This window comes from Cervus elaphus, chromosome 24, assembly GCF_910594005.1.
Source record: "Cervus elaphus chromosome 24, mCerEla1.1, whole genome shotgun sequence".
Classification (NCBI taxonomy): Eukaryota; Metazoa; Chordata; class Mammalia; order Artiodactyla; family Cervidae; genus Cervus; species Cervus elaphus.
Genome location: NC_057838.1, coordinates 31,785,905 through 31,809,294, shown reverse-complemented (window position 1 = coordinate 31,809,294; position 23,390 = coordinate 31,785,905). Strand labels below are relative to the sequence as shown.

Genomic DNA, 23,390 nt, shown 5'->3' with positions numbered 1-23,390 from the left:
GATAACTTGTAGAACATTCAGTTCCGTTTCCCTATATTACTAATGGAGAAACTAAAACCCAGACACAGGAACAGTCATGCCAAAGTAACACAGGTGACTGGTGGAAGATACAGCTACTCATCTGACTTTTTAGGTTTATGTGTTGTGTATGTGTGTGTTTTGTACAAGGACAGTTTTCTTTAGAACATTAACATTAAAATAAAAAGATAGTCTTGTTTTTGGTTTTCTCTCCACCCTCGATTTAATGTAAGATGGTTTTGCTGCCCTCCAACAGTAAGCCACAGCAAGAGTTGAGTTTACCATATGGAGTACACTTTGGTACCACGGACAGAGACATTGCCTTTCCTTAAGCAGGAACTAGGGCCACTTGTTGCTTTAACGGGCCAAGTTTGGGCTGGACCTGAAGGAGGGAACACCTTTGAAAAACAGCTTTCTAAATGCACTAAAAACTGCTCTGGCATCCTGTTTCTCCCTCCTCCCCCTACATCTTCAGTCAGAAAAAAAAAAAGAATAGCATACTGGATTGATGGGGAGATTTCTGTCTAACCCTGTTTCTCCCTCCTTCTGTCACTTCTTCCTTGCTATTTTCTGTCCGTGAAAACCTGACACCAGCCCAAGAGCATCGCTGGACGTGGGTAGGAGGGAGCCTTCTACCTGTCAGCGCTAGAGAAGAAGATGCGCTCCTCAGAGTTCTCCGTTGTTCCATCTCTTGCAATGAGAGGAAGAAAAGGAGTGAATCCGCCACGGATTTGCTGGAGATCAGGGTTAGTTCGTCCAGCTCCGGTCACAGTAACCCCTGTAGACCAAGGCTGCACTTTCATTCCTAACGTTTCTCCTCCTTGTCGTCTTTCCTTACAGGCTAGCCCAGTGCCTGGCTCCAGAGAAGTCTCTGGTTAAAGGTTCTTTACGTCATAAATCAGGTTCCTGTGTGTATGTGTGTTTTTCTTACGCAAAACTGGTACAGAGGGATTAGCAGTGGAGACTAGGGTATCCCTACTCCTCTTCAGCCTCGACCACAGCGTCTTGCAACTACCTTGCATCCTCCCGGAGCTCACAGCTCCGGCCCCGACCTCAGGGTTGGGAGCAGTCAGCCCAGACAGCACCGCCCTGTCCCGGGGCCGATGCCACCCGTGCCTCGAATGTGCGTGTCAGTGCAGGCGGGCGAGCCAGAGGCTTCTCCACTGAGACAGGAGCAGGAACTCAGCTTTCGCCTGCGACCTGCAATCCCCAGCTTCCCTGGGGACCGCGAAACTCCCAATCGGAGGCAGTCCCCCCGCTCCAAGCCGCCCACCAGTTCCCCCCCCTACCTCCTCACGCAGCCCCTCCCTGCGTGATGATGCAAACCAGTGGGGAGGGCGGGCTCTGAGAAGGGTGGGGAGAGCCGGAGAGAGAGCGAGGGTGGGAGGGAGTGGGAGGAGGAGGAGAGGGAGCCGAACGACCATTTAAAGCGATAGCAATCCGTGCCCTCTCCCTAGTGCTGGGCTGTTGGAGAGCTCGAGCTGCAAGCCGCGGAGCGCGAGCGCGGCGCGCCGGCTGGGGAACCCCAGAGCGCACGGCACCCCAAGCTGGCAGGCGCCGCGGGACCCCCTACCCTCGCCGGCTGCCCCTCCCCGGGCGCCCCCACCGTGCTCGCCAGCAGGAGCTCCTGGGCTTCCCACGAGGAGCTCACCCCAAGGAGCCCGAACCCCGGCGAGCCCGCCACCGTCCCCTCCAGCGCCGCCGCAGCCGCTGGAGCAGCATGGTCCAGCTGGGGAAGCTGCTCCGCGTCCTGACTTTGATGAAGTTCCCCTGCTGCGTGCTGGAGGTGCTCCTGTGCGCGCTGGCGGCGGCGGCGCGCGGCCAGGAGATGTACGCCCCGCACTCCATCCGGATCGAGGGGGACGTCACCCTCGGGGGGCTGTTCCCGGTGCACGCGAAGGGTCCCAGCGGAGTGCCCTGCGGCGACATCAAGAGGGAGAACGGGATCCACAGGCTGGAAGCGATGCTCTACGCCCTGGACCAGATCAACAGCGATCCCAACCTGCTGCCCAACGTGACGCTGGGCGCGCGGATCCTGGACACTTGTTCCAGGGACACTTACGCGCTCGAACAGTCGCTCACTTTCGTCCAGGCGCTCATCCAGAAGGACACCTCCGACGTGCGCTGCACCAACGGCGAGCCTCCAGTTTTCGTCAAGCCGGAGAAAGTAGTTGGAGTGATTGGGGCTTCGGGGAGTTCGGTCTCCATCATGGTAGCCAACATCCTGAGGCTTTTCCAGGTAGGGGGGTGCTCCCTCTGGGGCAGAGCGCGCCATAGCTCCCCGAGCTCTTAATCCTAAAAAAACACTGGCTTGGACCTGAGGGGCGCGGGGTCAGGTCAGCCTTCGCTCATTGCCACCCTGGAGATCCTGCCGAATCCCTCCCACCCCACGCGAGGAGGTACTTTCCCCCGCTGGGTTCATTTCCCTTCCATCTCTCCCCTGTCCGCGCTCCACTCCATCCGGCTTGACATCCTGGATTTATGGCCCCATTTACAAGAAGCAATCTGCGAAAAACAAGGCGATGATTTAAATGGGTTTGCATTAGAGTGAAATATGGTCCAAAAACTGGCTCGTAAAAGTGCCAGGCTCCTGTGAGAGCCGGTTAAGCGCAAGGAATTTGAAAGATGAGAAGACGCCTCGAAACTGGGCATTTCTCAACTCCCAGCTTCCCAGCCCCACGCCACCCGGCAAGACGCAGCTCCCCAGGAAAATGTCGAGAAAAGATTAGGGAGGCACTTCTTAGACCGAGGGCTAGGTCTTCACCTACATCTGAATGTTCATTGCCGTTTCTCCCAGGTCGGATTTCCCGACCTGTAGCCTGTCTTTGAGAAGGCATGGGGCAGAAGACGAGGGGGACGGCCCCCAAGTGGGGAGAGGCCACACACAGACGTGACCCCCAAGGTGATTTGCTCTGGGCAGTTGTTTGCACCGTCTAAATTGCATTTGCAATCCAGCCACTGGCAGGAGCTGGGCGATCAGCTTTCTACTCTTGCCTTTCGGAGCCCAGAGATGAGCTCATGCTAACTGCGAAACAAAATAGCTTTCTCTGCCTCCTCCCTCCGCCCATCCTTTCCCACGACCTCCCTAACGCAACCCCCCAACCCAGTCCTGGGCTTTGAGGACGATTCTCAGAGTCAGGCGAGAAAGCACCTGGAGGGAGGCAGTAGGGTGCGCTGAGCAAGGCTGGGCGGTCCTCCTGCTGGGGTGCAAGAGGGCGACGGCGAAAATGGGAGAAGGCGGATGGGGCAGCTGAGCGATGGGTTGGTTAGTCTACTGCAGTGCTCTCTCTCGCCGCCTGCTCTCGGAGCCTCAGCCCCAGGGCTCGTGCGCTGCACTGGGTATAAATGGATGGCTGTGAATTAAGAAATTGAATTTCAGGGTCCGCGTGACTATAGGTTCCCTTTTCCTTGTTTCTCTGTCTTTCTCACCGTCTCTCTTTCTCTCCTCGTGTCTCTTTCTCCGTGCTTTTTTCCCCCCTCCTCTATTTTTAATTCCCCCTTTCAATTCCTGCCTTCTCTGCCTTTATCTCCAAGGTTTGTTGTTGTTGCTGCTGCTGATCTCTATCTGGAAGTGATCTTTTTTTAAATGCACTGTTCTCTGCCTGCCTGGTAGTAGGGAGAGAACTCCCTCAATCTTCTCAAGATCTTCTGTCTGACCCCTATGCTCACCCTGTCTAGAGAGTTGGCTCCCTCTCAAGTGCCTTTCCCTAAGGGTGTTGGGTTTCTGGAGGGGACTCCAGGTGAGAGTCCAGCCATCACCGCCATCTGCTCCCAGGAGTATGAAGTTTGTGTCTGTGCCAGTAAGAGGGGTGCCTGTCCATGGCTGCAGCCTGGGATGGGCCCTCTGATCCTGTGAGCATCCCTAGTGCCTCCCCGGGATGCCAGGATGCCGTCACAAAGATCTTTAGATGTTTGCAAACCCTAAAGTGCTTGGGGAGGAAGCCTTCACTTTGAGTTGGTGCGTTCAAGAAGAGCCTGGCTTGTTGTAAGCAACACCCAGAAGCAATTTCTTTACCTCTGAGGTTAAGCCAGAGACCCTGAGGAGGCAGTCCTGTAAGGAGGATGAGGCCAGAGGTCACCTGAAAACCACAGAGGTGACTCACAGAATTTTAACTGGAGCTCTGGGAGTTGAAGGCCCATTTGCTCTTTGACTTTTTTTTTTTTTCTTTTATTAATTATGTTACTGCCTGTTTCTCTCTTCCCTCAGAGCTTGGGCAGTACTGCAGATGGGCCTGCCTGTCTAAAACAGAGTGAATCTTCAAGTCAAGAGAGAGCTTGCAGACTAGGCTGACGGATTGTGTTTGCTGAAAAAGATTCCAGGGGGAGCTGATTCCTTCTCTGGTGTGTGGACCTGAGGCAGCTGCACGAAAAGCAAAGGCTTGCCTTGTGTTTAGTCCCCGCATTCCCTGGGCTGGGAAGGAAAGGAACTGAACGCCAGCGTTAGCAGTGTGGGCTGGGACCAAAACCATTCAGAGAAAACACTGTCATTCTCCTCTAATTGGCAAATTGCAGCTATTCACGTTGGACTAAACAGCTGAGGGAAAAGAACCCCCAGTTTTCACCTGTATTTATTAAGAAGAGGCCGATAGTAGGAGGGATGCACCAACTTGTAGCTTGTGCTGTGAGCTGGGTATGAGCGTTGGTGTGGCCATCCCAATTAACTGTTGCCCACGTTTAAATATATAGACATAGATTCCGACAGTCTCTTCCAGTAGCCTTTTTTCTCCCCTCTTGCATGTGATCTTAGAAACTCCTGGTGTGCAAGTCCAATCCCCAGTTTCCCAGCCTCTGTAAAACTGCAAAATGAATAGAGAAAATAGTGGAACACAGACCCATTGTTCAAAGGTGCAGTCACTTTGGGGAGAGAGGAAAAGAATGGTAGGTGAGTCTTCTCTGAGATTGCAGAGTTCAGCTCAATTAAGATTGTCCTATATAAAAGAAACTCCTCTCAATGATTGAATTCTTAGTTCTCCAGAGATTCAAGTTTTCTTTTGCCTGGTCACCATGGGTTGCTGTGGGGAATATGCCACACCAATCATTTGAGATAAAAATTTATGGTGAGATAAACTTCTAGGCTGGGAGAAGGAATACTTAGTGACTTAAACGGGGGGGTGGGGGTGGGGGGTGCTAAGCACTGAGGGTTGAGGGAAGGAGAAGATAGTAATAGATGTAACAAATGCTGCAGCTGCCAGCAAAGCCTGGAATGAAGTTCTTTCATGAAAATATGGACCAGGGCAAGACTGAGTACTCAGATGTAAATAGTGTCTCTGACTTGGAATCCTCATCTGCCTGCTGGTGGGCCGGAGCTGAGCGAGTGCTCTCTCTCCTCTGTGTGCGGACTGTGCTGGTTAGTCAGTGACATGTCAGAGCGCAGGAATCATACCCAGTGGATCTTTCAAATCCAGGAATTTGAGGCTAATGAAATTAGTGTGTGGCCTGGGCTCTGCCAACTAGAATTAAGTCACTGCAACAGCCCTGCAATGCATTTTCAGCCTGAAAGAAGCATCAGGGAGGCATTTCTAGAGATTTGTTTCTGAGCCTGTACAAAATAATACTCTCCTAATGCTAAGAAAGATTAAATGTAAATTAATATTGACTATGAGTAACATATTTTAAAACAATGATCACAGAGTGGGGGATGGCTTAAAAGTGAAGCGCTTACATAATGTGGTGTCCAAAGAATAAATCTCCCCTGACCACTGTTTCATGGGCTATAAGTAAGATATATTATAGTGGAAAGTAATGGGAACGTTTTTATTCAAGGCTTCTCTGCTATTGACTTGAGAGCAAACACTCGGAGAGTATAAATTACTCTTGCTACGTCCTGACTCTGATGAACAATATTTCATGTTCAGTGACATGGTCTAAGATATAGACTTGGAATTGAATGGCATCTGTTTCAGTTGTTTTGTTCTCTCAGGAGCAACTAGATAGAACAAAGTGGTCAACTTGACCCTTGTGGAAGCATATTGAAAATCTAAACCTGTGGCCCTGGTACCATAAATGAAACGCATTTGTAAATTTGTGTTTTCCTTCTGCTCATTGATGCTTGAGTATAATCTCAATCTTTGGGGGCAGCATATTATACATAAGTACAAGGTTCTCTTGCTTCTTTCTCTCTCTCTTTCTGCAGCTTATGTAATTGATAGAACTGGGCACCTAGGATAATGTGGTGTTACTATAGTGGGAATAAAAAAAAAAACAACTCTAACTTACTCTTTAAAAAAATTCACAGATATAGGTGTCAGTGCCATTTGGAAGAGTCTCTATAACAATTTCTGTCTCCACATTTACTGTGTTTCAGCAAATTTACCTAACAGATGGTGAGTGGGCAATTTTTAAAGGGGCATTTTTTAAAAGAGCAGAAAGGGAAGGAATAGAGACAGGCACATACTATAACTGAAGATACCTCTACAAGTATTTTATGTGTATACATATACATATATATATATACACACATATACACATATATATAAACACACACACATATATATGTATATATATACACTTATACAACTAAAAATGTCTTTGGATTTTTTTTTCTTCAAGAATTACTGAGATAATGGATTACTTCAATTTCACAAACATTTAGGATTTAGCAAATTATAAATGTTCTCTTTGTTACATATACAAGTTGTATCATGGATTTAAAAGACCATAGTCAATTACACAAAGTGTGTTCTAGTCTCAATCCTGCCATTAATTGGCTGTGTTACCTTAGGTCATTCAGTTTTTCCAGGCCTCATTTTTCTCATCTGATATTTCTTATTTTTTAAAGATGTACTGAAGTTTCTAATCTCTGTGTCACAGTTTAGCTTGGAGAAAATCATGCTCCATGATGTTGTATTTCCAGCTCTAACTTTGAACTTTGAGTGAATTTGGGGCAACTTTTTAATGATCTTTTCACACAGCTATTTTAGTTAATATTGGTCTAACTGATTTCACCTCTCAAACTTTTTCTTGTGTTCTTCTACCACTGTGTGCCTTAGTCATATGTATCAAGGCTATTGTGGGAAAAATTGCCCCCTGGGTCAGCTTCCTACGTGGTCATATGACACAGGGCAGGGAGTGGGGACTGTGGATTTTACAGAAGCAGATACAGTTTTCATTATCCACGTCTTCTCCCCTTTCATCTTGCAAAAACAGCAGGGTTTTCTTGGAGAACTGCCAGATAATGACATCCTGCCTCCTCGCTGGCCCCAGGATGAGTCACAGCAGGTGATCGGTTCATGTGTGGGCATCTAAGTCTCTCGGACTCCTTGAGACTTTTCTCAAAGAAGGATGGGGAAAAAAAGTCTTTTCTCTGTGGAATTTCTAAGCTAAGGAGAAATGTCTCTGGGACTCCCAGTGATCATCCAACACAAGAAGAGACTTTCTGTAACATAAAGTCTTGCAGAGGTAAGCAGGGCTGAGTGATGGAGAGAAAGCTGGAATTCTGTTGATACTCCGGAACGCCCAAATCCAACTTTGTCTGAATATTTGGCAGCACCCCTGAATTTCCAGTACTTATCCCTTGAGGTTGTTCTTGTTTGTTTCTGTTTTCAAATTGCCTTTGATGATTTTGAGTTTGTTTTCAGCCATGTTCAACTGAAAGCATCATAGCTAAAAGAGCTAATTTCCTTCATTAATATCAGGTTTGCTCACTGACATTCCTTAGGTAAAAAATAATAACTGATACTTTGTTTCAGGAAAATCCTTATAGCCCAGGTTTGAGATATATGAAACTTTACATCCTCCCCCACTCTCTCCAACATTTATTGTTTTACCTTTAAGCATTTATGGAGAAGGAAATGACAACCCACTCCAGTACCCTTGCCTGGAAAATCCCTTGGACGGAGGAGCCTGGTAGGCTACAGTCCATGGTGTTGCAAAGAGTCAGACATGACTGAGCGACTTCACTTTTAAGCATTTGTGATCATGTATTTCCCATCTTGATGCAGTTGAGAAAGAGAGCAAATACTTCTGATGTAAACTGCAGCCTACAGCCCTCCTATTTGGAAGCTTTAGGACAATAGTTGATTCTTATCATTTAAGCAGATCTTTTGTTGGTGTCTTCAGAGCATGGAAGCATTTTCATGGCATAATGGAGTACAAAGTACATTAAGCCTGCTCTACTTCTCACCCTCTTTTAACTTAAATAGGCAAAAAAGAACAGGCTCAAACACATTTTCCCAACTAAAATACACATGTGATTATGTTTAGAAGACATTTATGCAACATGTAGTTAGACTAATAAATTAATGAACCTTTTGCCAATTGGCACAGCAAATATATATGTTCAATGTACTTAATTAAGAAGAAGACAATAACCTATTTTTGCAGGTTAAATAATTACCTGAGAAGAGTATTGTGCCTGCACACTTAATATTATAGTATTTCATGCTTGACAAGTAATTTTCTTTCAGTTATATTTACTGCCAAATGTTTCTTGGATCAACTTATTAAGTTATAAAGTCAAAAGTAAAATGATACAAAATTTCAATGATAAAGGAAACATATCTTACTTTATGAGAAGTTCTAATTTCTTTTCAATATTACTAGCAATGACCACAGTACTCATTGGAGTTCTTACTGTGAGCCACTGTGTCATGTACATTTAGTTCTGACAGTAGTTCTGCAAAGGACATGTAATCACACTATAAGTCTGAAGAAAGTGATTCTCATAGTCCAAAGTCACATAGCTAGTAAGTGGCAAAGTCTAGATTCATCTCAGATTTGTCTGACAGTGCATTGGGTTGATAGTCACTATGAGCACTGCTCAACTGTTGCACCAATAAAGAAGTGCTTGAAATAATCATAGATTTGCCAACCCTGAAACTATAGTGATTTAAAGATATCAGAGTTGCTAATTGCTTAACCAAATCTACTTCCAGAAAGAAATAATGTTTTATCTCATTTCTATAGCAAGATTAATTCTGTATGCCAATAGAAACTTGAGCACACAAATCCTTATCTCCAAAGAAAATATGCTTGTTTTCCATTATTCAACAGGTAGCTAGCCCTGTGCAGAGGCAATAAATACATAGTAGACTTTTCATTCAAATAAATGAGAAAAGATGTTTCTTTTTGTCCTGATTCAGTGCCCATTCATTATGGATTATGATAGTTCTTCCTAAACTTTATTTCATTCACTCTACTCTTTCTATAAACCTCAAGTGAGAGAATCCATCATTCAGATATATGTGCAATGCAAGGGGACTGTATTAATATAATTTCTGGAAGTCAGGTTGATAGCGCACAGGAAGTATATCCTAATAAATGCAACATTAATGTTTGTGTGGGCCGTGGAATGAAGGGTAGGAGAATTTTCAGTTTAATGGATTATTTTGTCTCTTACATGAAAGTGCTGCGCCTTAATAGTCTTATAATTGGTCATTTGCAGAGTCTTCCGTCTCTGGGTTTTGTGCTTTCTTTACTCTGAGGCTGCTGATTCCTTTTCTCATCCTGGATGGAAGATAGCAATGGAGCCACTGCCAAGGGCTCAGCCTATCTCTTTGTGTTATTGTTCGGTTGAAAATATTTCTATTTGTTACAGTGCTGTTTAAACGTTTTTACCATGTTTTAAACTTGACTGTGTTCTGAAGGTATTAGCACAGGCAGATATAATGGGGGATGTTTTCCAGGAGAAAACATGCTTTTATCAAAGGAAGTATCAGAATTTTCATGTAGAGATTAAGAATCAGATTCTAGAGTTAGACAGACCTGAATTTAAATTCATACTCATGACTTATTACCAGCCTCATCTTAATCAAACAGATATCACATCTCTCTTTAATTTCCTTATCTTTGAAATGGGAACAAGAGAAGTGTGCCTGATGGAGTTACACATAAAGCACGTCTGAAAGAATAATCACACAGATTGCACAAGATACACATGGAAATAGTTTAGCATCGAGTTGAGCGTGTGATTAGTGTTTAATACATGTAAGTGCTATTGTTTTATTATTATTATTATGCTGCCATTAAATATCATTGCTACTTAAATGTCATTATTGCTAAGTCTACTGTAAAATTACCATAATAATCCATGAATTCTACTCTTCTGTTTCCTTTGCTTAAATTGATATCTATCTATCTATCTGTGTATATATATATATATATATATATATAGAGAGAGAGAGAGAGAGAGAACATTTTATCAGTACTATTCAGTGGACTGAGAATTTCCATGGTGCTGGTTAAAAAGTATCATTCATTGCATGGACTTGGTGTACTTAGCAGAGAGACTAACAGATCTGAAGTCAGGCATCCCCAAGTGTGAATTCCATGGTGACCCTTTTCTAGCTGTAGAACCTTGAGGAAATCATTTAAACTTTTTGAACTTTACTACTTACTAGTTTCCTCATCTATATATTTTTCAGAAATGCTAAGCACCCCCCTTGTGCACTGTTCACGTTCTTGGACGTATCAATGAATAAATTAGACAAGAGCCTTTATGCGTTCTCTCTCTCTCCCCACCTTTCTTTTCTTGTGCTCTTGTTGATAACAGATGGATGTTATAAATAAATTCTATGCTTTGTCACAAGTTGATGGGTTCTATGGGGTGAAGAAAAGAATTTGAAGCCACTGAAAAGGCTTGGTTGTGAGTGCTAGAGGGGTGTACAGGTGGGTTCTATTTTTAAATAGGGTAGTCAGGCTGGATTTCATAAGTTGACATTTGAGCCAAGACTTGAAGTGAGGGAGTTGTCAGAATGGATTAGGGGGGGACCACTCCCTGGAAGCGGGAACAGCCGGTGCCCAAACTCTGAGGCATAAGTATGCCTGGCAGGTTGGAGGAATATCAAGGAGGCTGCCCCGGCTAACTTAGTCAGTGGGGAGGAAGGCACGGCAGGAGGACTTGAGGTCAGGCCAATGGACTGGGTAAGTCCTGGGAGACCGTCACATGCGTTTTGTCTTTTACTCTAAATGTAGGCAGCCAGAGGCAGGGTTTTAGCAAAGGTGTGACATGATCTGTCTCTTGTTTGACAAGCATAACTCTGTCTGTGGTCTTGAGGATGAGGGAGAGAGCGGAATCAGGGAGCCTCTCAGGAGGCGATTATAGCCTCCGTGAGGTCCATGTGCCAGGACGTTGACGGCCAGTGTTCTCAGAAGTGGTGCATCGGGAAGACTGTGACAGCTTTTCCTGGTAGATTAAATGTGAGAATGTAGAAAAGGGGTCAAGGGTGAAATCAAGATTTAGTGCCTGCACAACTGGAAAGGTGTGGTCACTATCACATAAAGTGGAAGAAGTTTAAGGTAGAGCATATGTTAAGGGATTAAAGGTTTGGGAGGTATAAGACAGTATTTTTCTTGACATCCAAGTAGAGATGCTGAATACAGAGTCGAATACGCAGTCTACAGTTCTGGTGAAAGGTCTAAGCTAGAAATACATTTTACTAAAATGGAGATATTAAGAACAGTTACATGGAAGCGCTATTTTAAAGATAAAATAATGTAGTTAACACTGTCTTCTCAACACTTTTAACAACTCTTAGCTAAAATAACAATCTGAAATGAAATGAAATACCTATAGTTTTTTTGTTTTTGCAGTAAAACTGAATAAAATGTTGTCACAGTTATTTTATTAGGAATAATGTTTGTGACACAGTTGTTTTAGTTAAGACACCATGACTACAAACGTTTAGAATAAACCTTTCAGTCTCCAAATTTTCACTGCTAGTGTACTTGAAACTGTGTCTTGTAACATTTAAGTTAGTTATGATAGAGTACCTCTTTAAATAGAAGTAATTCTGAACTATCTAGATCAATGCAGTCTTACATACCTTTATATATAATTATTATTTTATGATTCATCAAATTCACTTGAAAATTTGTATCACTGATAAATGAGAACTTAAGCATTTACTTATATATTCAAGGGAAAATTGTACTTGTCATTTCCATTTGGGTACCTACTTTGAACAATTTTGCCAGACATTTCACATTTTCCCTTCACTGTGCAATTGAAAACTTGACAGGGGGAAATATTATCTTACTGGTTTTGAGTTCCCCTTAATTGTTGTTGAGTCGCCCAGTCACGTCTGACTCTTTGCGACCTCATGGACTGCAGCACGCCAGGCCTCTCTGAGTTCCCCTTAGCTATCTGCAAGTCCTTAAACAGACTTTGTGGCTTAACCAAAATTCCCTTCCATATTCATTTCACTAGCAGCTATTGGTCTAGGCATGTATTTATACTAAAAAATGCATGACCACGTTGTCTCCACACATCTATAATTTTATGTTAACACTATCATTATGTAAGCTATATTTTAATTGTAATTATAACAAGTTTTACATCAACACATCCATTTCTAGTGTTCATCTAGTGTTCAAGGAGAGAGCAGCATGTAGTAAATTTTATCAAAATATACCATCTGAAGAATAGAACAGAGGGTAATTGTCTAATTCTATATTCACTATAATTAAGTTCAGTGGAGTTGGCATAATAGAATTAAGATGAAAAAAAATAGACGTTGAGGTACCATGGCTCCCTCTCCTCACATACCCTTTTCATATCAGAGAGCAGCAATGTAGCAGCTTTTTGTACAGAAATGGAGACAGGAAGAGGCCAGAGGATGAATGACAGGCACAAGTAGGGTTGAACTATGAAGAGCAATATGGAAATGAAATTTCGCTGTTGGCTTCGGTGAGTGGGGAAGATGTATCAGCATTTGTGCCTACTTTGATCACATTTTCTGGAACAGTTAAGCCCAGCGTCAACCATACTGTCCCATCTTCCTCATAAGTAGGAACATACTGTTACTCGAATCTTTGCTTCCTGTTTCTTGATGATTGGTTGAGAAGATTATCATGGGGACTGCATCTTGTGAGCAAGTACATTGTTTTGAAAAGATTGAAATTCACTTAAGAACAGTAAGTCCAACTTTCCTCTTTCTTGATCTTGGACTATGTAAGTCTGGAGTGTAGCAGTAGGTTATGGGGGAGTATTATTGGAATTTTTGGTTATGCATAATGGTTATAGCATGATGGTTAGGAATGTAGATGTTAGTTCAGATCCTGACTTTCCACTTAGTAACTGTATGAGCTTGGGAAATTTACCTGATTGCCTGAACCTCGGTATCCACATTTATAAAATGATGATAATACCATTCCATCACAGAGCATTTTCTTTCACTGATTCTGACCCCTAGTCGTCAAGGTGACTGAACCTCGACCCTGCATTCATTGACGTTCATTAAAACAATCCCTGTTTTGAGAAGTTGGATGTTGAAGCCAAGTGAGGTCAAAAGAGAAATATTCAGGACATCTTCACTCAGGGGCTAAGGGAAATATTCAGGACTCAGATGGAGAATCAGGCAAAGGGCAGCATGCTTAATTTCCTACTGTAGTGATTAAGAACAAGTCAGACAAGTGGGTTTAAACTCACTTCCGTTAGGCTGGTGATGGGACCTTAGGTGCTTTTGTAAGTCCTGTAAGCCTGAGCTGAAATCTGAAAGAGAGCAGTGACATTATCAAGACCTCTCATATAGCCTTGTTGTAGTAAGTGAAAAATCCTTTTGAAAGTGTTCAGCACACTGTTTGGCATTTAGTAAGAACTTAGTAAGTGGTAACTTCATTGACTACTACCACTTCTAATTTTGTTAAGTAGCTGAGCAAATCCTAGGCCCATTCTTTTCTTAAACTGCACATAAACATTTGGACAACCAGCTAACATATATCAAGTGTTGCTTTTATAGAAACCCTCATGAATCCAAAGGTGCTTTTAACACTCTCCCAGTCAGAGTGTGTTTTGGTCGTGGAATCAACACAGCACTGCCTCCATCATCACCGCCATTACTGTCACGGTACTCGCTTACTGAGTGTTTCCTGTGTGCTGGGCGCCACGTTCAGCCCTCCGTATTCACTATATGGTGTCGTTTTCACCTCAGGAGACATTATCACCATCCCCAATTCTCAGATAAAGACACTGAGGTGTTAGAAATGTAAGAAACTTGACCCACAGCAAGAGATGGAGGCAGGGAATCCAAATCTCTTTCTCTCAGACTTCAAGAACCCTTAAATATTAGTATACTATCAATACTACATCTTGTTAAGAAAATCTGCTTCGCTCCACTCAAGTTAGTGTAGAAACAATTCTCAATCGCCATATTCCTCTATTGCCCATGCCACCGTGACCTCAGGACTAGTAGGGGGAAGTGACCTCTTCAAAGACAAAGGCAACCTAGTCTCTTCTGCCTTTCCAGAATGAGCTAAATGTTTTCTTTCCTTCTTAAGAATCCCCACGTGTTCCTTTTGGTATTTGCCTTGGCCTTTTTGAATTCTGACATTCTGTACATGACTCATCCACTCTCCTTAATGCTGGTTTATCGAGGTCAAGTATAGGGTCTTACTCATCCTGAAGTCCAATTATACCCCTGTAACATCTCACTCTGTGCTTTTCTTCTTATAGGGCATCTGCAGATATTTGTTTGAATTTTGTTGAATTGTTCTCATCAATACTACATTAAAAGTTATATAAAAAGTACTTTCCTGTCAGGAAAACCATCTAAATAAATTTCTAGATGGTTACTTTTTATAGGATTATTATAGAGGTTATGGATCTTCAGGTAATATCTTTTAGATTAAGTTCTTCATATCACCTTAGTTTTACATAGAATGATACATCCGAGTTTTCTTTATCAAACCTATGTGGCTTCACTGGCTTATAACTTAGCTTTTTGGTTACATCTTGTTGACTTTTCTACTTACAATGATATTTGAGCCTGGTATTGATGGGGTTGAGTGGGAAAGCACATCTTAAGGCCATGAATTGGTTTTGTAGAGAACTAACATAAAGAACTAATGTTTTATCATATTCTGCAGAACTCATGAGTTTTTTTTTTTAATTCTATAATTCCATTATTTCAAGGAGTATAAAACCAATTTCAAAATGTTTATCCTAATTTGTTCACCTCCTCCTTCTTAGTCTTAGTGAGAAGAGGAGTAAACTGAATGGAAGAAAGTCATTATGACCACTGAGGCCACAGGGAAATGAGTCAGTCCCTGAGTATTATTTTCATCTCTCCCCTATGCATGCGATCTAAGGTCTTGAATGGTTACTAGGTGAAAATTACCTAGTTGACCATTGCTAATGGGTTGTGTCATTTAATCCCCTGGTAGTCATTCAATGAAAGTATGTATTGTTATGGTATCTTATAGAGCATGTGCATGGAACCTAGACTCAGAAATACTTATTTGCTCATTAAAATATAGAATTTGGACTTGGGTCTCTGACTTCTAAAGCACTTCTAGTGATTTTTATCACTAAATTAAAGTTGTAAAACTCTGTGAGAGTAGATAGCTTCTAAAATTTCCTCACCTCTAAGTTTTTAGAATTAAATTTTCATCTGATTTACAGTCTTAACAGTTGAGATGGGTAGGGAGGACTGCCAGCCTGTTGAATGGAATTTTCCTTAAATTAGCCTGTTTTATGACACCAATTCACTCATTCATTCCCTCAGTGTATATTGGAATTCTCTCTGTGCAAAGCCATTTTAGGCATCACAGTGGAGTGAGCACCCCTTCTATCGACTCTCCCACAGCTTCAGGGAAGCCTTGGACTCTTTTGCCATGTATGGAAGGGGGCTTGGTGATGGAAGCCTGGTTTGTCCCCCTCTGATAAAACTGAGACATACTCACATTGGTTCACAGGCCTCTTGATCCCATGGTATAACAGTACAAATGAACCTTATCATTTTGCCTGCAATTAATGATATAGAGGCTTTGGATTTGGATATAGAGAATGGATGCAATTGTGGGCTTGTTGGTTCTACGTGTATATGGGTCTCATATGTCATCAGCCTGCAGCTACCTGCCAGCCACCACTACTTTCCACAAACCAAACAAATACATTCTTATCTCTTCTATAGATAAACTCTTGACAATATATTTAACAGTATATGTATGTATATATATATATATATATATATATAGAGAGAGAGAGAGAGAGAGAGAGTTATATATATTGTTACTAGAGCCTCCCCCAATAAACTTATCATTGGCTAACCAATGGTTTCTCAAATATGCTAATTAAAAAACCTTTAAAGTAGACTGACATACCACTGCCTATAGTAGACAATGGTATTCTTTAGAAATCATGGGGAAAAATGCCACCAGGTATACATTTCTTAATTTATGATTGTCCATATATATATATATAAGCAATTGTTATATGTGTGTATATACTTGTTCATATATATGAATGATTTAAAATTGAAGATATATTTAAATTTAAAATTTGAGGATATATTTATATGTGCTTCTGTTAGCAAGCAGTAAATGAAATTATTAGCAGATTCATACAGCAGGGAAATAACCAATCAGATTTAATTCAATAGCTTGCTTTTTTTGGTAAATTTATGTTTGTGGTTATTATATATATAATATGTTTGCTGAAGAAAATATTTCTACTTCTTTTACAAAAAATTAAAATCATTTAATATGGATACAGTATGTCTCAAATGTCTTAGTTCAGTTTTGATCTTTAATATCATCAGAAGTAATAGAATTAGAAACATGCCTCCCAAACCATGAAAAAGGTGTAATTGCCTTCATTTCCCTTATACTTTTGAGACTTCTGAAAAATAAATATTTAATTGTGTTATCTATTTCTATCTAAGGATAGATAGGAAAGTAGGAAAACAATTTTCTTTTTAAAAAGTCAATATTAAAATATGTTATTCAAGATGATCAAAACTAAGGAAGTGGTAAAGAAATTCAAAATTTTAAACTTGGCAATGGTGCTTTTTTATGAATCTATGGTACTTCTTCTGAAGGAATTAATCTTTTTAAAATTTAATTTATTTTTATTGATGTATAATGTGTTAATTACTGATATAAAGTGACTCAGTTATACATACATATATATATATATACATTCTTTTTCATATTATTTTCTATTATGTTTTATCATAGGATATTGAATAGAGTTAGTTCCCTGTGCTGTACAGTAGGACCTTGTTGTTTATCCATCCTATATATAATAGTTTGCATAAGCTAATCCCAAAATCCCAACACATCCTTCCCCCATGACCCTCCCGCTTGGCAACCAGCAGTCTGCTCTCTATATCCCTGATTCTGTTTCCTAGTTCTGGTAATTTGTGTTATAGTTTAGATTCCACATGTAAGTAATATCATATGGTATTTGTCTTTCTCTTTCTGATTTACTTCACTTAGTATGATACTCTATCATTGCATCTTTGTTCCTACACATGGGATTATTTTGCTCTTTTTCATGGCTGAGTAGCATTCCGCTGTATATATGTACCATATGGTCTTTATCCATTCATCTGCCAGTAGACATTTAGGTTGTTTCCATATCTTGGCTACTGTGAGTAGTGCTGCTGTGAGCAAAGGTGCATGTTATCTTTTCAGATAGACTTTTTTCTGGGTACATGCCCAGGGGTGAGTTTGCTGATTCATATGGCAACTCTATTTTTAGTTTTATGAAGAATCTCCATACTATTTTCCACAGTGGCTGCACCAGCTTACCATTCCACCAACAGTGTAGGAGGGTGTCCGTTTCTCCACACCCTCTCCAGCATTTGTTATTTGTAGACTTTTTAATGATGGCCTTTCTGACTGCTGTAAAGTGGTACCTCATTGTAGTTTTGATTTGCATTTCTCTGATAATTAGTGTATTTTGAAAACTAAGCCTTGTCAGTTGCATTGTTTGCAAATATTTTCTCCCATTGTGTAGGTTGTCTTTTAGTTTTGTTTGAAGTTTTCTTTGCTGTGCAAAAACTTGGAAGCTTGATTATGTCTCCTTTTTTTTTTTTTATTTGTTTATTTTTGTTTTTATTTCTATTGCCCTGGGAGACTGACCCAAGAAAACACTGGTACAATTCACGTCAGAGAATGTTTTGCCTATGTTCTCTTTAATGAATTTTGTGATTTCATGTCTTATGTTTAAGTCTTTGAGCCATTTTGAGTTTGTTTTCATTCATGGTGAAAGTGTGTGTTCTAACTTCATTGATTTACATATAGTTTTCCAACCTTTTCAACATCACTTGCTGAAGAGACCATCTTTTCCCCATTGTATATTCTTACCTCCTTTGTCAAAGATTAATTGGCTGTGGGTATGTGAGTTCATTTCTGGTTTATTTATGTCTGTTTTTGTGCTAATGCTATACTGTTTTGGTTACGGTAGCTTTGTAGCATTGTCTGAAGTCTGGGATGGTAATGACTTCTGCCTTGTTCTTTTTCTTCAGGATTACTTTGGCAATTATAGGCCTTTTATGATTCCATATTACTCTTAAGATTATTTATTTTAGTTCTGTGAAAATGTCTTGGGTGATTTGATAGGGATTACATTAAATCTGTAGATTACTTTGGGTAGTATGGCTATTTTAACAATATTAATTCTTCCAATTCAAGAGCATGGGGTGTCTTTTCATTTCTTTGAATCATTTTCAATTTCCTTCATTAATGTTTTATAGTTTTCAGCATATAAATCTTTCACCTCCTTGGTATTTTATTTCTGGGGTTGTGATTTTAAAAGGTATCGTTTCTTTACATTTACATCCCTTTTCTGATATTTCATTGTTGGTGCAAAAAAATGCAACCCATTTCTGTATGTTAATCTTGTATCCTTTTACCTTGCTGAAATCAATCATCAGTTCTAGTACTTTTTGTGTGGTATCTTTAGGGTTTTCTACATATTGTACCATATCATCTGCATATAATGACAATTTTCCCTCTTCCTGAAGAAATTCATCTTGATGTTCTACTAAGACTTTTGGGATATCTGTTTAATGAGCCACTACTCTGTGCCTGAAATTGCTCTATACACTAGAGATTCTAGAATTAGCATAATAAAAACAATAATGCAGGTAACAGCAAAAAGCATTCACAAACCTTTCTTGCATTCTCTTTCACAAGGGGCAGGGGGGAAAACAAGTGAATCACAAGTTCAAAATGGCAGCAATTCTTAAACATTAATGTGCTGAAGAATCATAACAGGCATGCTAACAAGGGCAATTACAAGACCCCTTCTCCAACTGATCGGGTGTAAAGTCCCATAACTCTCCTTTTGGTGAATGCATTAGGAGAGTCTCAGACAGATGTTCTCAGTTGTCATCCACCTTCAGTGTGTATCAAATTCACCTGAGAGTGTTATCACAACACAGATTGCTGAGATCCAGTGCCAGAGCACTAACCAGTTTCCAGATGGGGCTGATATTATTGGCCCAGGGGGCACATGTTGAGAACCACCTTTCAGAACTCCGCAGTATGGGATGGTATGTGTTGTGAATGGGACAGGCACAGAGAACCACAGGGGAGCAGATGGGCTTTGTTCCAAATTAGCCAAAGGTAAAATCAGTAGCTGGAATTGGTAGACCCAAGAAAAGTTACCAGAATTTTACCTGCATTTGCTCATTTAATCCTTTCACTAAGGCACATAGGTGCTACTTAGTGTTCCTGTTTATAAGAGAACCCAGAGGAGGCAATTACTTGGCCTGAGTCCTAAACTGGTAAGTAACAGGTTAAGAATTCAAGTCTAGGAAGTCTGATTCCAGAGCCCACACCCTTAACTGTTCTGCATGTAGAGAGGGGTAAAATGTTGTCACTGAAGGCTTCCTGGGACACTGGTCTCTGAGTGTAGATAGAAGGATGAGCGGACATAAATACTATTATTTGTGTGTGTGAGTGTGTGTGTATGTGTGTGTGTGGCAGCAGTTGGGGGAGGAAGTATCAGGCCTTCCAGAAGAATGGGCCCTCCCCACACATCTCTAAGCAAGTCTGCTTATCAGGAGTCTGGAACAGGAGTATGACTGTGGGGTTCTGAGAAGGGTTCTAGAAACCCGAGGTTAGAATTCCCTATCAGTTAGTAACTAACAGAAAGTGGATGAATGACTTGTCTTACTTTCTACGTGTAGCTGGAAGTTTGGATACAGTCCTTACAGTGTTTGTCCAGCTGCTGAGGAATGTCACCAGGGGACTGGGTTGCTTAGATATTCCAGCTCGCACATCTCTAGCACGTCCCTGTGGTCCACATAGTTTCAAAGTGACTCCAGAATCTCTAAGAGTGTTCCAACCATTCGAGCAGGAAGAAAGAAAAGTGAAAAAGAAATTAAGTAATAATAATTTTTTTAAAAAGGCAGTTTCTAAATCAGGGAGCAAATTATTTGCCACAAATGATCAGCAGACTTCCTCTTAGAGATATCTCAGCTAGGGCTTTAACTGGCCACCGTAGCCTTAAGGGCAATGGGGTCTCCTAAACCAGGACTCTGATACTGAGGAATAAGAAAAGAGTGGCATTGATTAGCAGTGTCTGCACAGATTTCCTCCCTCAAATAAATATTATCCCCCAACTATTTTGTCATATATTTTACTTTAAAGAATGGAGAGGAAACATCACTTATCTGTAAATAGCCTCTTAGAAAGGGTACAGTTATATAATTGCACAACCCCCTGGAGAGCTCATTTCTTCTAAAATCTCTTCGAAAACTGTTCAAGGTAAAGGACATTTCTATCTTAATTTAGTAACTCGGAGTTGATTATCTTGGATTAACAGCCTCTTTCTGCAGATGTCCTGTCCAGGATTTAGAAAACTCTAGAAGTGGACAGAGAAGTTTAATGGTGCACGTACAAGCGATATGCATCTCTTTGAAACAAAATCCATTTAGGGACGAAAAGGCATTTCATGTCTTTGCTATATGTTTTCACAAAATTTTCTTTCCAGTGCCATCCATTTCTCCCATCTGAATTTGTTATTACTAAACATTCCTCAGCATGTTGTCTCTCACTCTGTCTTTTGTCAGGAGTGTTCTCTGGGTCCTCACCCTTCTTCTCATCTCATATTTGGACTCAGCCATCTGAAACTAAAGTAACTGGTCTGCTTTGACTTATCCATTTCCTGAAGAACCAGTCTTTGTGGGAAAAAAAAATTTACTAACTAAAAAGGTAAAATACACGCAATCTTTTAAACAACTAAGAGAAATATATAAACACTGGAAGAAACTTATTTTATTTTACAGATATTTTACAGGCAAATGAGGTTTAAAGAAAAAATGCATTAGTTAAACTAAGTAATAAACCTTAAACCTCAGTGGAGCAACACATCAGAAGTTCATTTCTTACTCACTCAGAAGTTCAATATGGACTTCGGCAGTCTGAGGGTCAGTTTTCTGCTCAGTGGGACCCACCACCTTCATCATGTAGCTCTACATTTGTCCTAAAAGGGAAAGGAGACAGGAAGTTTCACGCTACACTTATCAACTCATTACCGTTCAGACATAAACTCTGCATGTCACCTCTGGTCACATTCTTTAGAACAAAACCATACCCAGATGCAAGTGAACATGGAGAATATTGTTCCTGGTTTGGTCCTAGTGATGCCTCGCCAATCTAGAGGACCTAAATAAAATGTAGTCAACAGCTGATTGTTTCTACCACAATGAGTAATTAGTCCAAGACTAGATTAAGTATGCATGTGGTATATATACATATAATACATGCAAACATATATGTATTCATGTGTATATGTACATATATATACAGAGAGATATACACAACTGCATTAGTATGAGCTGACACTTGAGGCTTCTGCCTTGTAAAAGGAATACAAACTGCCTCTCTTTCCTAGTTCATAATGACTTCTACTATTTCCTTTCATCCTGCTAGTTCATCCTCACCTTTCAGTATCACATGAAAATTGTGAAAGAAGTTATTTCAAAGTTTCCAATGCTTTTAATAATAGAATACTCAAACCCTGACAGTTTTACAATGTGAAACTTTTGCCAACCTAAAATGGTTAATTTATGAAAAGTAATTTAGATTGATACAAAGAAAAAATGAGCATATATATATATATATATACATTTTTTTTTTTTGCACAAATGCCCTGAGCCAAGGTGCAAAATAAATTGAATATTGGAGGAATTTAAATCTTCTTGGTATAAATTTAAATATTTTTAATTGTAAAAATAATAACTCATTGCATAAACCCCAAAATTGAAAGATTTAAAGATAAGAAAAGTAAACTCAATCCCATTTCTGATAAATCACCTCTGTAACATTTTTGAAGGTATCTTTTCAGAATTTTTGTGACAAGTGTGCATATAAATACAATTCAAGCATAAACCACCTTTAATTATTATGTCAAACTACAAATTGGCTCTAAATAACATATTTTTATTTAGTAATATACTCATGATTCCATATCACCTAGTATAAATCTGCATCATATTTTTAATGGTTGAGCAGCATTCTATTATTTGTTCTACCAGTCCTTTCTTCTCAAAATTTAGATTATTCATGTTTTGCTTTGCTAAATAATGAGAGAAGCATCTTTGTTCATTTGTCTCTGAGCATTTGTTTGTTTGTTCCCTTAGAATGGACTTCTAGAACTTGAATGGCTGCTTGTCAGTTCTGGTGCATACAGAAGTATTGTCTTCCAGAATGGTTACCTTGCCTTTTGTTTCCACTAGCAATTTAACATCTGGTAAGATTTCTTACACTCATCAGTACCAGCAGTATCAATAGCAATACCAATATCAATAACAGTATCAATTTTTAAAAAATATTTGTCATTCTAGTGAGTAAAATATGATACCTGAATTATTTTATTATTTCTTTAACTAATAATAGCAAGGTTGAACATATTTTTATATCTTTATTGGCTGTTAAGAATTTTATCCATTTTTCATCATTGATTTATAACAATCTTTTACATATCAGTGTGTTTATTTTGTTTGTTATAAATGCAGTTTTTTTTCCTTTAATTTACTTTTATTTTGTGTGTGTTGAACTTTAACATTTTCAAGTCTGTTCAAAAACCCTTTAATGAAAACATCAAATGTGCAAAATCAGTCATTCTCTTGCATTTTGTAATCAATTTATTTCCTTCTGGGCAGTATGGAAATGTCAGTCCTTATTTCACCTTATGTTTGGAAAGAATCTATCCCCTTGGAAAGGGACGATAGTCTCCATGATGCAGTAATGGAAGATTTTATAGGGTAGGTGGGGTCTGCAGAAGAGAAGGCCCTAAATTACACTCCTCTGGGGGTTGCCTTATTTATTAAAAAAATGGCATTTGAGGTTGTATGACCATCATCAGATAAACAAAATTAATTTTTAGCATGAAATACTAATATCAGCAAGAAAAGGCCAAGATAGGCTGACAGCAAGAAGTGAGGGTTTATGGAAGTGGGCACAGCCTCTGTTTCCTCAAAAACAACTAGAAATTTAAACTCTGGGGCTCCTACTTGACCCAGTCAGCCTGTCTAGTATGTGTTTCCAGGGAGGATGAGTAGACTCAGAAGTCCAGGAATTCATCCTTGGTCCCCTCTGGGAATGAGCAGAGGTGATTGGTCCATGCTCTGGAGACTTGGACATCCCCACAGAGTCCTCAAAGTCATGGTGTGACAAAATGCCAATACCAATGATCCTGA

General features: G+C 40.4%; 1 protein-coding gene across 1 annotated transcript in view; it reads left to right on the top strand.

The window, feature by feature from the left end:
• Positions 1-1,435: 1,435 nt before the first annotated feature.
• Positions 1,436-23,390, top strand: part of GRM7 (glutamate metabotropic receptor 7) — an 881,121-nt gene continuing 859,166 nt past the window's right edge. Inside the window, exon 1 of the mRNA XM_043886644.1 lies at positions 1,436-2,257. Coding sequence (XP_043742579.1) covers positions 1,739-2,257 — 519 coding nt within the window. The 5' untranslated portion in view covers positions 1,436-1,738. The remainder of the gene's footprint in view (positions 2,258-23,390) is intronic.